At 42.3% G+C, this 15,731-nt stretch overlaps 1 protein-coding gene across 1 annotated transcript in view; it reads left to right on the top strand.

Annotated features, from left to right (window-relative positions):
• The window catches only part of FRAS1 (Fraser extracellular matrix complex subunit 1), a 502,478-nt gene that overhangs the window by 270,652 nt on the left and 216,095 nt on the right, over nt 1–15,731 (top strand). The window contains exons 16-18 of the mRNA XM_081584176.1: nt 724–864; nt 2,624–2,764; nt 4,565–4,741. Coding sequence (XP_081440302.1) covers nt 724–864; nt 2,624–2,764; nt 4,565–4,741 — 459 coding nt within the window. The remainder of the gene's footprint in view (nt 1–723; nt 865–2,623; nt 2,765–4,564; nt 4,742–15,731) is intronic.

Genomic DNA, 15,731 nt, shown 5'->3' with positions numbered 1-15,731 from the left:
AGTCCTGTGGCCACTGCTGAGTTTTCCAAATTTGCTGACATATTGAGTGCAGCACTTTCACAGCATCATCTTTTCAGGATTTGAAATAGCTCAGCTGGAATTCCGTCACCTCCACTAGCTTTGTTCATAGTGTCTCTATTACCTGGCACAGTACTTGACACAGAGTTTAAGAAATGTGTTCAGGGCTCACTGAATGAATAAGTGAACAAGTAGATCCGAGAAGATTGTGTGAAGCTCAGCAATTTCAACCGAAGTTTTATAGCATGACCTTGCTTAGTGGAACTCTGAATACTTCCTCGAACTAGGGTTGTCAGATGAAATATAGTATGAACTATTTTGGACAAACTTAAACCAAAAAATTATTCTTTATTTATCTGGAAATTCAAATTTAACTGAGCATCTGGTATTTTATTTGTTAAATCTGGGAACCCTACTGCCAAAGCCGTTTTGACTTTAAATCCCATATTAAATCAGACACACTGGTAGATGAGCCTCAGAATATTTGTTATGCTTAGTTTAGTGAATACTTAGTTCAGTGAATACTTATTGAGTTCTCCTTCAACTGTGAATGCAGAAAAGTTTGAATCAAGGAAACAGACCTCAGCTGAGCAGCCAGAAATGTGATTACTATGTTGATGCCAACCGTGGACTTGGAAAGAACAGACTTCCTCTGCTCCCTTTGTTCATTATTGATTTTCTCTGATGGGTTTTCTTCCCCTTTAGCTTGTGATCAATCCTGTAAGAGTTGTGGCCCCAGTAGTCCCAGATGTCTTACCTGTGTGGAGAAGACGGTGTTGCATGATGGGAAATGCATTTCTGAATGCCCTGGTGGGTACTATGTTGATGCCACTGGGAAATGTAAAGGTAAGTTACATTGGTAACTGTTATCATCATCATCAAAAAAGTAATTAGCACATATTTGATTACACTAAATGCTGTATGCTGCTCACTTGGAAGTTTGTGTGCATGGGAAGTAAATGGCAAATTAAAAGGAAAATATATCTGGTATGAGGGTGGGAAATATGGGTGGGTGCTGGGGGACTAATGTGATTAAATAAGGGGCTTACACATACCAATCATCATTAGAGATCACGGGATCATTTTGAAATGCCAAGAAAACCTCTAAAATCTTCACACAGCCCTTGTGTACTTGTCAACCATTACTCACTCAGGTTGTAGGTAGGAGAGAATCATTCTTTAGATGGCATTTGTAAACACATATATTGGCAACTACAGCATACCAGGAAAATAAAAAAGCAAACCACGTTTGATAGCTTGTAAAGCTAAAGTGTGTATCTATTGAAAATTTGGTTTTATGTGCTATTTATATAGTATTTTTTTCAAACTTATACATCTTAAACTAGGAAACATTCCCGTCTGGGGTGGAAACTTACTGCTGCCTCAGACACCCTGATTGCCCTTCTTCTCTGAAACAAACATGCGTATCTTACTCCACTTCTAGTGTCTGTTTGGGCAGGATATTTAGACCATGCTACCGCCTTGTCTCATCAACCTCCTGTTTGTTTGTCGGCCTCTTTACTCATCTACTCTCTATCTCTTGTCCTCAGTATTCTGTCCCCAGCAATCTCCTCCTGTCTCCACACTCCCCTCTCCCAGCTCCTGACCGTGGTCCTCCAGAACCTTCTTCCAGGGTTCACTCCTGCTCCTTAGAACAGCATGGTGCCATCTGCCTCTTGGAGTCAGAGTGTCCCATTGTTACCAGCCAGGACCAAAGCAGGAGAGAGGCATGCCTGACACTGCCATTTAACATAACTTTACTTAGACTCCTAGAATGTCCAACTGTAAGTGTGTTAAATGACCATTTAACCCAACCCCTCACCATGCATATGTCAAGGAAACTAGGCCTGGAGAGACCCAGTCTTGGCTAAGGGCATAAGCTAGGGGACAGGCCCTTCAAAATTGCCAGGGGTCCCAACACTCAGATCCATGAACTTTCTCCTCTTCCCTATTCACCTGGGGAGTCTTAGGTTCAGATAGACCCAGGGCTAAATTCCAGCTCTGCTACTAACTAGCTTTGTGAACTTGGGTACATTTTTTAACTTTCCATGACCTTGGTTTTCTCATCTGTAAAATGAGGTTAATACTACCTACTGCATTAACATTACTATGAAGATTAAAAGTGGCAATATATATAAAACACAGTGCAAACACTAAATGAAGGATTTGTGTTGAGTTACTCAGTCGTGGCCAACTCTTTGCTACCCCACAGACTGTAGCCTGCCAGGCTCCTCTTTCCATGGAGTTTTCCAGGCAAGAATCCTGGAGTGGGTTGCCACTTCCTCCTCCAGGGGATCTTCCCGACCCAGGGATTGAACCTAGGTCTCTTGCATCTCCTGCATTGCACCCCCTTAACCACTGCACCACCTGGGAAGCCCAAATAAAGGGTAGCTAATAAATAATAGTACGTGGATGAAAGATAGGCAGAGTTGCAGTGTGAGTGGTGCTGGTAACATAACCTCCTCTGAACACATACGCCCCTTGATTTGGTGCAACATGTGAGGGGGTTGAGGATAGAAAAGAGGGAATCTTAGCACATGAGGAGCCCGGCCAAGAAGTGGACTCTCTAGTTACCTCGGTCCCATCGTGTTCCTCTCTTCCTCAGTTTGTCACAACTCATGTGCCAGCTGCTCAGGACCCATGGCCTCTCACTGTACCGCCTGCGTCCACCCCCAGGCCCTGCGCCAAGGCCACTGTCTGCCCAACTGTGGAGAGGGCTTCTACCCTGACCATGGTGTCTGCAAAGGTATTGTTGGTATCATCATCATCATTTATTTATTTTTTTGCTATGCTAGGACTTCGTTGCGGCATTCAGGCTTCTAGAGTTGTAGCTTGCAGGCTCAGTAGTTGTGGCATATGGACTTAGTTGCCCCCACAGCGTGTGGAATCTTAGTTCCACGACCAGGGATTTAACTCCCATCCTCTGCATTGGAAAGTGGATTTTTAACCCCTGAATTACCAGCTGCTGCTGCTAAGTTGCTTCAGTCGTGTCCGACTCTGTGAGACCCCATAGACGGCAGCCCACCAGGCTCTTCTGCCCCTGGGATTCTCCAGGCAAGAACACTGGAGTGGGTTGCCATTTCCTTCTCCAATGCATGAGAGTGAAAAGTGAAAGTGAAGTTGCTCAGTCGTGTCTGACTCTTCGCGACCCCGTGGACTGCGGCCTACCAGGCTCCTCCGTCCGTGGGATTTTCCAGGCAAAAGTACTGGAGTGGGGTGCCATCGCCTTCTCCGAATTGCCAGAGAAGCCCCTTATCATCATTCCTGATAGACTTTCCCAGCACAAGGACATAGAGATAAGTTACTTTGTGGGGCAGCTCTTCCTCTAGTGTATCCCATGTGGTTATGCCTGCATTACAAGTTTTTGTTTTTGTTTTCGTTATCAAAGGGAGAATCTGAAAAATCACATTTGAATATTTGTCGTAACACTCAATGGGCCACCATCTTTCTGGCCATCCTTGAGAGGAATGTCATTCCCTTTGCTGTGCATGAAAACGAACCCAGCTCTTCTTTCCTCTCTTTTCAATCCTCTGAGCATCACTAATGTTTTTCTTAGTCTTCATTTTGTTTTTCCCTGAAGAACTTCTTTTTGTTAATGATACTGCTGAGCAAACTGAGAGTTACCAGCAATGCCTCTGGGCTGAGTAAAATGGATAATCTTCCATAGCTATTTGCCGAAAAGGCTCTCGGCTCATAGGGAGGGCAATCTCCTTTGAGCCTTTTGAAACTGGAACATTGGAAGCAAACATTTTAATTAAATGAAGTTAGTTTATGTTTATTTATACATAGGGCACCTTGGAAAAGTTGTGAAGGATAGTTACAAGGGAAAAAAAAATGTATTTAAAACAGGGCAGCTGCTATAAATATCCCGAAAAAGACAGTTTAGAGAATCTTTGAAAAGATGAGAGCAACCATTATATCAGACTGTGGGCAGGAGAGATTTTGAGTACTCTGGCTCTGATTTTCACCAGCAGCCAAGGAAAACCGGAAACCATGATGGATTGTCAAGTGCTTGTTGCTGCTCTAAAGGGGCCTCTTCCTTGTCTAGAAAAGCAGCCTTTTCTCACATAAATTCTAACAGAAATTTGTTGCCTGGACCCCTCTGTAGTGGGTGATGGATGCTGTAATGGACAGTAACACAATTACCATTTTTGTGCTTAATAGAGTAACAGCCTTTATAGGAATGCTTCTTAAAATCTTCCATTAAAAACTGAGATTATAACATTATATTGTCATCCACTGTATGTGACTCTCTGGAGAACCAAGCCAATATTGTCCAGTTTGCTTTTTTCTTCCCTCCGTCATCTAGGCTGGCAGCTCTTCTAGGACCTGAGAGACGTAGCTAGTTAGCATCACCCTCATTTGGCCTCTCACAGATATTGTTATTATCCCCCTGGGCTTTGTGGAGAACGCTGGAAAAACAGTTAACTGCAAGGTTGTATCTGGTGAACTTTTCTGAGTAAATCGGACTTCCTTAGGGACTCCCCTTGGTTGTAATGCTTCTCTGATCCTTGGATTGATTCCTGCATTTTATTCCTCTTGGCAGCCTGTCATTCCTCTTGCTTGACTTGTGTGGGGCCAGCACATTCCCACTGCACCCAGTGTAGGAAGCCAGAAGACGGACTGCAGTTTGAGCTTCTGTTGGGTGCAAACATCACCTTTGGCGAGTGTCTGTCCCGGTGCAGAGCCCAGTTTTACTTGGAGAACACTGGACTGTGTGAAGGTGAGTAAGCCTGATTGGAGGAAATGTTTCGATAGCTTCCAGGCTTACCTCTTGAGGGATCCTGTGAGGTGGGACCCAAGCCAGAAGTTCACTGTTTTCCCGCCACAATGGTTTCTGAGAGTTTCTCGATGGAAGACCGATATGCAAGAGAATGACCCCACTGACACCCCCCTTCCTTTGGTGAAAAATAGGTGATCTTAAAGAGTTAGTTCCTTTTACTCCACCCCAGGGTCACACTCTCAGAAATTCCAGGTTTGGATTCGTTCAGAGACAGTATGAATAGCTGAGACAGACACGGAGCTCATTGTAGAATTCCATTTATTTGTTTTAATTTGCTACTCTGAACATAAATCGGTCCCTTCAGGACAAAATCTGGACTTCTGTCAACATTTAGAAGTGATTCCTGCCCTTGCTTTGGTGTATTACCTACAGAAAATTGATGCCATTCTGAATGGTGTGACTCAGAGCTGGGTCATCTATATGTGGTTGAAGATGAGATGAAGAGGTGTGTGCATGTGTAGTTGTTCAGTTGTGTCTGACGCTTTGTGCCCCCATGAATCATAGCCCACCAGACTCCCCTGTCCATGGGATTTCCTAGACAAGAATACTCGACTGAGTGGTCATTCCCTTTTCCAGGGAATCTTCCCAACCAAGGGATTGAACCCAGGTGTCCTACATTGCAGGTAGATTTTTTGCCATTTGAGCCACCAGGGAAACCCCAATTTCTCAGGAGGTAGGGGAGGCCCCTCTCTGCTCCTGCAAGAACCTTCCTTGCTATTGGATGAATTTTTTGACTGTCAGGCTACTTGGGGAGAAATCCACTACTTATATTTTTCATTATGAACATATGTTCATTAGGGGGAATTTTGAATCAGAAAAAAGTAGAAATATAATCTCTCCACCATCTACCTGCCTAAACCCAATTGTCTTTCATTTTGCTATAATATATCTAAGTCTTTTTTTACCCTGTACATAGCTTTGAATTTTTATTTTTGCACCATAATTGTAAGCATACTGCAGGTTCAGTGGTGTATTTGACAAGCCCACTTATTAAAATGGCTTCACTGTTACACTGGAATATACACTCACGTGGAAACGCTGGATTTCAAGGTTAGGTTAAAAGGCTTTGGACACGGTGAATGATATGGCATAGTAGAAAGTATGTGGAATTGGAATACAGAGACCTCAGGCCAGATACTTAAGCTCTCAGAGCCTTCGCATCTGCAGTATTAGAATAGGGATAATTGACTTTCACACACGCCTTTTGCCAGGATCAAAGGAGGTGCAGAGCATGAAAGTGCTTGGTAACTTGTAAAGCCCTCATGATCACTTGGTATAAATCTCAGTCCATGTGCTCAGGTATTTGGGGACATTATAAGGGTCACCCCCTGCTCCCTGGGATGCACCAGGCTACAAGGTGTTTACATGGTGTCTAAAATTGGGGGAGGGCCTCTACTCCCCAAAACACTGGTTTCCACCCATGTATGCATCGTGCAAACTTCCCAGGGTCCCTTAAATGCTCGTGACACTGTTTCTACAACCACTTACAAAATAGCAGAATCTTCGCTGCTAAGAGTTCCAATGCTTCTATTTCTGTTTTGCAAATAAGATCATTTATACCATTTTTCTAGATTCAGCATACAGAAGGGAGGTAAAGGAGGGAGTGGGATGAATGGGGAGATTGCGATTGACATACATATACTGTTGATACTCTGTTTAGAACAGATAACCTGATGAGAGCCTACTGTGTAGCTCAGGGAACTCGGCTCATGCTCTATGGTGAAATAAATGGGAAGGAAATACAAAAAAGAAGGAATATATGTATATGTACAGCTGATTCACTTTGCTATACTATAGAAACTATCAGAACATTCTAAAGCAACTATTTTGTTATTGTTGTTGTTTAGTCGCTAAGTTGTGTCTGACTTTTTGCGACCCTGTGGCCTGTAGCCTGCCAGGTTCCTCTGTACATGGGATTTCCCAGGCAAGAATACTGGAGTGGGTTGCCATTTCTTTCTCCAGGAGATCTTCCCAGACCAGGGATCGAGCCCACAGCTCGTGCATTGGCAGGCGGATTCTTTACCACTGGGCCACATGGGAAGCCAAAGCAACTATACTCCAATAAAAATTAATTGTAGAAAAAGAGCCCCAATGTATTTCCAAGCCACATACCACACAGCCTTCACTTCTGATCCTAAAGAAGAAGTAAATAAAGAAGAAACTTGCCTAGGCTGTTCACCATGGTTATTCTCTTTCTACAATTTTGATCACTTCGTTGAAAAAGAAAATTAAGGAATTTAGAGAGGGATCAGAAAAGATAAACAAAAATGATGACCATTTTTAAAGATAAGTTGTCAATAAAAAGAGTCACCAGGGCTTCTCAGGTGGCACGGTGGTAAAGAATCTGCCTGCCAAGGCAGGAGACACAGGAGGTGCAGTTTTGATCCCTAGGTCAGGAAGATCCCCTGGAGGAGGAAATGGCAACCTACTCCAGTATTCTTTCCTGGCAAATCCCATGGACAGAGGATCCTGGCCAGCTACAGTCCATGGAATCATGAAGAGCAAGATACGAAGGAGCATGTATTCAGGCATCTTTTCAGGCAACCAGGGTTATTCAGCTGAAAATAATATTCCTGTGAATTTGGTGTGCAGCCTTGATGCAGACACTGTAAGAAGCACCTTACCTGTTCTATTTTTTTAACTTGGTCCTTGGGGGTCAGCCTTATGGGGTCAGTGGGACAACTACTTTGGAGGAGAAACAGGCAGGAGGAAATTAAGGCTGTGACTTGCTCAGTATCATGTAGCCAGCGCCAAGTAGAGTCCAGTGGGAACCTGAGTCAGCCAGACTCCAGTATCTGTGCTATTCACCAAGAAGCTGTTCTAATATGGTCCCTGAAGGGGCAAACACCCAGAATTACAGTGCTGCGGGGTTGAGACAACCTAAGTTTAAGAAAGCATCCTTGACTTGTTCTTGGAATCCCTTTATACAGACACCTTATACAAAGGATTAGAATCTAATCCCTCTGGAATGGTTTAATTGTGGTCCCATGTGAAAGGGCTGGATTGACCTCTAGAGGGCTGGGTAGCCTTGTGACTTTATGCTGATTCACACAGTATTATGAGGTATCATACACAGAGCTCTCTACTCACATTTATTATGAAATCCTGAGCCCTCTCTGCTCAAGGTAGATTGTTGTGCTCAATATAGTAGTGATGGGGCTATGGAAGAAAGAGGTTAATTGAGTTGTCCCAGATTCCACTGGGAGACTGAGCACAGCCACCAATTGTTTCCAAGCTCATTTGAGTATAAGTGTGTTGACTGATGTGTTTCCTGTCACTCATCCGGTATCTCTGACAACCTTTCCACCTTCCCACAATCTGTTCCATTTTCGATTCTGCCGAAGCCTTGTCTCTGAACTTGGGCCTGGGAGCCCTGTGAGATTGCTTTGGGTGCTCCTTCTCACATACCCACAAAACACCCTCTCCTCTGTAAGGAACATTTTAAAAGGTTGGAGTTCTTGAGTGTGTGCCACTGAGAGTTGGTTTTACAGACCTTTTCATCTCAAGTGCTTTGCTGTAGAGAAGCAAAAAACAACTGCTTTCTGGAACTCTCCCTCTGCCTTTCTCTGAGACTGCAGCATAGAGTGATTGGAATATTACCGCAGTTAATGAAAGCGAGAGGCAAATGCATTAGAGGGAGAAGCAATTTACTTAGAGCCTGAATATTGTCAGGAGTTGTTATAAAAGTTTCTACTCTGAGCTACCTGACAAACCCAGGAATTATCTATTGGAGGATGAGGCAGATTTACTCAGGATATTTGACTAAGATCCAAGTCTGTGATAGAAGAATGAAAAATATATAATTAACAAGCCGTGACCAAAAAGGAAATTGTTTCTTATTAGCTGGAGGACAGTCTGTTTTTTTACATTGGAAAAGACCCTGATGCTGGTTAAGATTGAAGGCAGGAGGAGAAGGGGACAACAGAGGATGAGATGGTTGGATGGCATCACCGACTCAATGGGCATGAGTTTGAGTAAGCCCCAAGCGTTGGTGATGGACAGGGAAGCCTGGTGTGCTGCGGTCCATGGGGTTGCAAAGAGTCAGACACGACTAAGCAACTGAACTGAACTGAGTCTGTTTTTATTCATCCCTTCTACAAATGTTTTTTGAGTGTCCCTTGGGTGCCAGGTATTGTCTAGGCACTTGGGGTGCTCTCGTCAATGAGTCAGATGAAATTCCTGCTCTCGCAGAATTTATATTGAGAGATACAGAAAGTGAAAAATAAATAGCAGCAGCAACAATGAAGCCCATAGTATACCCTTGGTTGGTACTATGAAACCCACAGCAAGGTATGGGGAAGACAGAGGGGTGCTCTGAGATAGACTTCAAAACAGATGCACTTTGATGGGATGAGGATAGAGACCTGAATATATTTGTCCTGAGTTTTTGGCTCACAGAAACGAACTTGGGTACTTTACCAGAGAGACCTTTGACTTTACACTTCTTTCACACACAGCCTCCGTGTTTTCAGCGTGGCTGGAATTTCTGGTTCAAAATAAAATCTGTTACCAATTTTTGGAGATAGTTTGGAGGCATTTTTTGGTAGTCGACCAACATTTTACATGTCTATTAAATATAAAGGACTTCCCACGTGGCACTAGTGGTAAAGAAACTGCCTGCCAGTGCAGGAGACATGAGATGCAGATTCCATCCCTGAGTCCTGAAGATCCCCTGGAGAGGGATATGGCAAGCCACTCTAGTGTTCTTGCCTGGAAAATCCCGTGGACAGAAGAGCTTGGTGGGCTACAGTCCGTGGGGTTGCACAGAGTCAGACGTGACTGAGGGCTGAGAACAGTTAAATATTAATTGAGTATTAGGTACAGAAAGGGTTTTTGTGATTTTTATCCAGAGTTCATCTCACCTGTTTAACTGATTGTTCCCTAGCATTGATGGATTCTAGTTTCTAAAACAAGCAAAAACCCCAAGAAACACTTGTCAGTGCCTTTGCACAAATAAAACAACTTCATAAAACCTCAACCTTCTAAAAAGAGTCAAAAGCCCATGCCTTACTTTTTCATTCATCTTTCTCACTAATTTTCATTACCTCTGGGAGCTCTTATGAGTCTAGATGAGTTCTCGAGAGTAGAACTGGATAGGGACCACTCTGCCAGCTCCAGGGGCACCATCCTCACAGTAACTTGTGTGGTTGGTGCTTCCTGAAGTCATTCAGTGTTGGTGAAGCCTGTGTGGCTTAACATGGCAGCTCAGGGTGGATGGATGGAAGGAAGGACCTGAGGCTTTTGTCACTAGGAGGCCTTGGCTCTCTCCTATAGGTGTTCCTAAGGTCAGGGCAGAATGCTCAGCTCAGTCTCAGATTCTCCTTCACTCTTGTTGAGGACTTATTTATTTTTCTTTAAGGGATTCAACTATTTTGAAGATTCAGCTTTTAGTTGTGGTCTCTCTAGAGTAGAACTTCTCATAGGAATCTCTTGGCAATCTTGTTAAAATGTGGACTCAGATTCAGTAGGTCTGGGGTGGGGTCTGAGCTTGCATGTTTATAACATGTTTCAGGGGAAGCTGATGCTCCTAGTCCACAGACGATAGTTTGAATAAGCAAAGCCTCTAATTAAAGAGTTGTGTGAACTCAGTTGTGTCCAACTCTTAGCAACCCCATGGACTGTATAGCCTGCCAGGCGGCTGTGTCCATGGAATTCTCTAGGCAAGAATACTGGAGTGAGTTGTCATTCCCTTCTCCAGGGAACCTTTCCATCCCAGAGACTGATCCCAGGTCTCCTGCATTGCAGGCAGATTCTTCATCATCTAACTAATTAAAGAAGAATAAGTGTATCACTTTATCGTATCACTGGTGTACTTCTTTCTAATGATAGCAGTTTTTTTAAATCCCAATTTTTATTTCTTTCCATTGCATACATTTTGCATATTACTAAAACTTTAAAAAGACCAAAAATGTTAAAAATATCTAAGTTACCAAGATTAACAAATGAAGACTTGCGATAAAAAAAAATCTGAAAATTTTGAAAGCCGCCATCAAATTACTTTAAAGGAAAAGATTTATTGTCAAAATCAGTCCAAGACGACATGGAAAGTATGAATAAATCAAAAGTCATACATAAATTAAAAAAGTTAACAAAGAACTTCCTCTAAAAGAGTGCTAGAGTTAGTTTAATGTGTGAGTTATTAAAACCATCAAAAACAATATAAAGAAATCCTATAATAATATAAAATCCTAGAGCATAGAAAAAGATAGAATATTTTAGAGTACACTATTTTTTGTCCATCATAGCACTAATGCCAATGTTACAACATAACACAGAGAAAAACTACAAATTTTAGATAAAATATTAAAAAGTTATCAAATTGAATTCAGAACTATGTATCAAATTGAATTCAGGTTATTTTAAGAACTTATAGATTAGCTTATATTGAGATATCTACTAGGTAATTTATCATATCAAAACGTCAAAGGAGAAAAAAATATGATCACTTTTATTTGCTGAAAATCTGTCTACCTAGGTTCATGATCTATTCTTCACATAAGGAAAAACCTCTTAGTAAATTAGGAGGATTATATTAAAAAATACAGAATTAAGAAATAAAAATATTTAGCATAGAAAAAAATGAAATGTTTAGTATGCCCACATATTACCTGAGATATTCTAAAATATTTTCCATTGTTTATCTGAAGTTCAAATTTAACTAGATGTCCTTTATTTTATGATTCCTACCTGTAACCCTTCTATTCTCAGATAACCTCTTTCAATCTTTTGGCATAGATTCCTATAGTTATTTACATACACACATATATGTATCACTTTATAGTTTATGACATTCCTTATAACCAAGAATTTGATTGGAAATCCTGTGAATTTATATTTACTCCCATTTTATAGATGAAGAAACTGAGACTTAGAAGGAACCAACTGAAGAATAATTTAGCTTTGGGAAGATCCTGGGCTCTAATGGAGGACATGGTTACCTAGGGAATATTTCCTTCTTTCCAAGCCTAGATCCCTTGTTCTTCTTTTCATCCTAGAGCTTTACAACTTAATTTCAGGCCAGGCCACCTCTCTTAATGATCCCACCCAATCACTAAGTCAACGACTTCCTTGTGGTAGAGCAATGGGGTATGAACTTGGTTGGGATGATTAACTCAGCCACATAATTGGCCCAATTCCGTGGCAAATTGGGCTTCCCTTGTGGCTCAGCTGGTAAAGAATCTGCCTGCAATGCGAGAGACCTGGGTTCAATCCCTGGGTTGGGGAGATCCCCTGGAGAAGGAAAAGGCTACCCGCTCCATTATTCTGGCCTGGAGAATTCCATGGACTATATAGTCCATAGGGTCGCAAAGAGTCAGACACGACTGAGCGACTTTCACTTTCTGTGGCAAATTAAGGATGGATTTTTTTTAAAAAATTCCCATGCAGTTTAGTGAGAGGGCTCACGATAATATAATTTTGAGGAAATTACTAGTTTTGTTTTAAAAATGAACTCCATAGTGCAATAACGAGTTTTACCTACATATCTTCTCATGTATAATGTCTGCAGAAACATTGTCCTTCAAAAAAGAATGCAGACATACCAAACATCCCAGTGCCCCTTCCTGTCCCCCATCACAAGCATTTCATTATACGTAGAATTATCATAGAGCTTTTGTCAGGGAGACATCTGGGAAATTTTAGTAACTAAACTTTTCCAAGCCTCTGTCAGTCTTGGAGATAGTATTGCCTCCTTAGGCAGAACTTACACCTGTGTGGGGCAAAATCAATACAGATTTGGCGTCAATTTTTTTCCAGTTTTATTGAAATGTAATGACATATAACATTGTTTTCAATTAAGGTGTACAACATAGTAATTTAATATATGTTTATGTTGCAAAGTGATCATGACAATAAGTTTAGTTTGACATCCTTCACCTCACAGAGTTGTAATTTTTTTTTCTGTGATGAAAATTATAGTTTACTGTCTTAGTAACTTTCAGATATACATATAGTATTGTTAACTATAGGGCTTCCCAGGTGGTTCAGTGGTAAAGAATCTGCCTGCCCATGCAGGAGCTGAAGGAGACGTGGTTTCGATCCCTGGGTCGGGAAGATCCCCTGGAGGAGAAAATGGCAACCCACTCCAGTATTTTTGCTCCATTCATCAAAGAGTCGGACACAACTGAGCACGCACACGCAGAGCAATTGTTAACTCTAGCGCCACACTGTACATTAGATTCCCCAGAACTTGTTTATCTTATAACTGAAGTTTGTACCTTTTGACCACCTTATTTCCCCTCCTCACCCCCCTCCCCACCCCCTAGGATGCACCAGTCTGTTGTCTGAACCACATCCTTCAGTCCAGTAGTGGAGGATGTGCCCTGCCCTGTCTCTGTCCTAATGCAAAGGACCTCAGTCAGCATCTGAATGCTGGGAGATCAGAGCCAAACCCTCTGGCAGCAACTTCTAAAATGTCCAAGTGGATCTTTTTCAGAGACGGTCTGGGAAGTGGTTGTTTCTGGGGGGGCAACGGGGGGTAGAGTCACTGGTTAACAACTGTTCCTCTGTTTGCTTCAGTTCCCCAGAGCCCACGAACTGGAACCCTGCTGGTCATCAGAGTCAGGCCACCACTGGCCATGTTCTCTGGGCCGTAGTCAGAAAACCAGGGACCTAGACATGCACACAGGTTCTTTCTCGGGAGACATGAGTGACCTGGAGCTGGACAGAGGGAGAACATGAACACGCTGTCCTCCCGCTTCCCAGGTCTCCGGAGAAGGGTGACAGACACTCAGCCTCTATATGTGGGTTAAAGTAAAAGCCTGACCCTCAGGCTGCAGCCTTTAGTATATACACTTGTGTCTCTTTCCGGAAAAGACTGAGAGATGCGCATTTCTGAGGGATGCCTTGACACGGAGCCCTGAGGGGACAAGTACCCTGAATCCTAGCGAGCCTCTGAAGAACTGTCTCTTTGGATGCTCTGATCTCATAGGTCTTCTGGATTCAAGCCCCGTTGGCTTTTGGAGCTAGAGATTGGAGGACCATTTCTCAAGTGGAAATGTTAAAGTTGGGTAGAAGCTGTTAGGTTCAAGCCCTTCAATCCTCAGGGAGAAGCTGGGCGTCTGTGAGTTCCCTCTTGACTATTTTATCAATATGTTGCTGTTCCAGGGGTAGGATTTATGGCAGGAGTGTGTCTCTGCATACCTGCCATTTTTTTTTTTCCCTCATTCATTTAATGTGTAAGAGGTGCTCAGCTAGTTTCTGGACTTCTTTCAGAGGGAATTGTCCCATGTGTAACTGTAGATTAGCGTGACCACCGAAGTAGTGAATTCAGGAGCCTCCTATGTTGCCATCTTGGACCAGAATGCCAATTTCTTTTTTAAATAAGAAATTTACTGATGATTTTGGTTAATTAAATAACTTGTTTTAGATGAATGAGAAGGAGTAAAGCATATTGTGGTATTTTATCTATTTAGTTGTTCCTAAAATTCACCAAAAGCCTTAAGGCACAGAGCTTTAATTAAAGAATTAAATGCGCAGGAGTCAGCCTGTTCTGCTTAAGAGTGTGTTGCTATTTATGAAGCTGGGATTCCCTTGAATTAATTGAATAAAACACGTGGCATTTATATTAAGCAACACTTTAATGTAGTCCCTAGAGTGCTGACATAAGCTATACAAATGTGTGGCATTTGGAGATGTTCAGTCTTCTTCTCTTTCTCCTTCTTGCTTTTATAGCAGTGATGTGCTAGGCTTTGGTGATAGAAAGATGAAAAAAAAAAAATAGACCGTGCCTTAAGGAAAGAGCGATCAACTTCGGGAGACTGACACAGAACAAGTAACTAAAAAAATGAACTACGTGTTGTAATGGCAATAGGCAGAAGATGTAGAAAGAATGCAACAAAAGAGACTGACTGTTGAAGGGAGAGGATATGATGAAAAATTTGCAGAAGGAAAACTACAACATTAGGCTGTTGAGAATTAATGGGAATTTACTAGGGAAGAAGGTAAGAAAGGGCATTCTTTGCCCAGGAAACAAGTGTAAAGGCATGATGTGTTTGGAGAAGGACTGTGCATTTGGATTTCCTACAGGGTAAAGTCCGAATGGTGGATTGTAGGGAGTAATACTGGAGACATGGGGTTGGGTCATGTCATGAAAGGCTGCAGGTGCTGTGTTTAGGAGTTGACACCGTTGGTTTTGGAGAACCACTAAAAGATTTTAAGTAGGGAAGTAGTTTGGTCAATCTGCATTTTATAGGGACCTCCCTGGTGGTGGTGTGGCAGGTAAATGGGGAGATACTAAGTGGGGCTGGTTAGGAACCTGCCACACTGACCCATATCAGGAGTGACATTGAAGGTCTACATTAAGGGTCACGGGGATGATTAAACTGGGATAGATTCGATGCAGATTTAAGACGTAGAAATCAACGTGTTGTGGCTGTGTTATGGTGAGGAAAAGTAGAAGTCCAGCTTTCTCATTGTGAGCGTCTTTGTGAATGGTGGGCTAAAGGCAAGCCAGGGAATACAGTAAGTCCCCTACAAATGAACCATCAAAATTCAAGTTGCAAACTGCCAAAGATGTGAACGTGTGTTTGCGTGTCCAATCACATAAGTTAGTTCACGTGTCTGGCGTACATTGTCGTGTGTGTGCATCCTCTGTGGGTGGTTGTGCTCTTATGTACTTTACTGTACAGCACTATATAGAGTATAGCAGCTCAGTCTCTGTATTTCAAGCCCAGGATGTCCAGAAGCAAGCATGAAAGCAGCAGTGAGATAGTTGGTACTCCTGTACTTTTCAAGGTAGGGTACTGCAAGGTTAAAGATGTTTTCATTTTTTGCATTTTTAAGTGTATTATTTATGTGAAAAGTATTATAAACCTATTACAGTACGGTACTCTATAATTGTGTACCTACGCTAATTTTTTGGACTTATGAACAAATTGGACTGATTAATGAATGCACTTTCAGAACTGAACTTGCTGCTGTGAAGGGGGCT

Source organism: Giraffa tippelskirchi, chromosome 1, assembly GCF_054371585.1.
Source record: "Giraffa tippelskirchi isolate mGirTip1 chromosome 1, T2T-mGirTip1v1.2.pri, whole genome shotgun sequence".
Classification (NCBI taxonomy): Eukaryota; Metazoa; Chordata; class Mammalia; order Artiodactyla; family Giraffidae; genus Giraffa; species Giraffa tippelskirchi.
The sequence above is the reverse complement of the archived record's forward strand: the minus strand, read 5'-3'. Positions and strand labels throughout refer to the sequence as shown.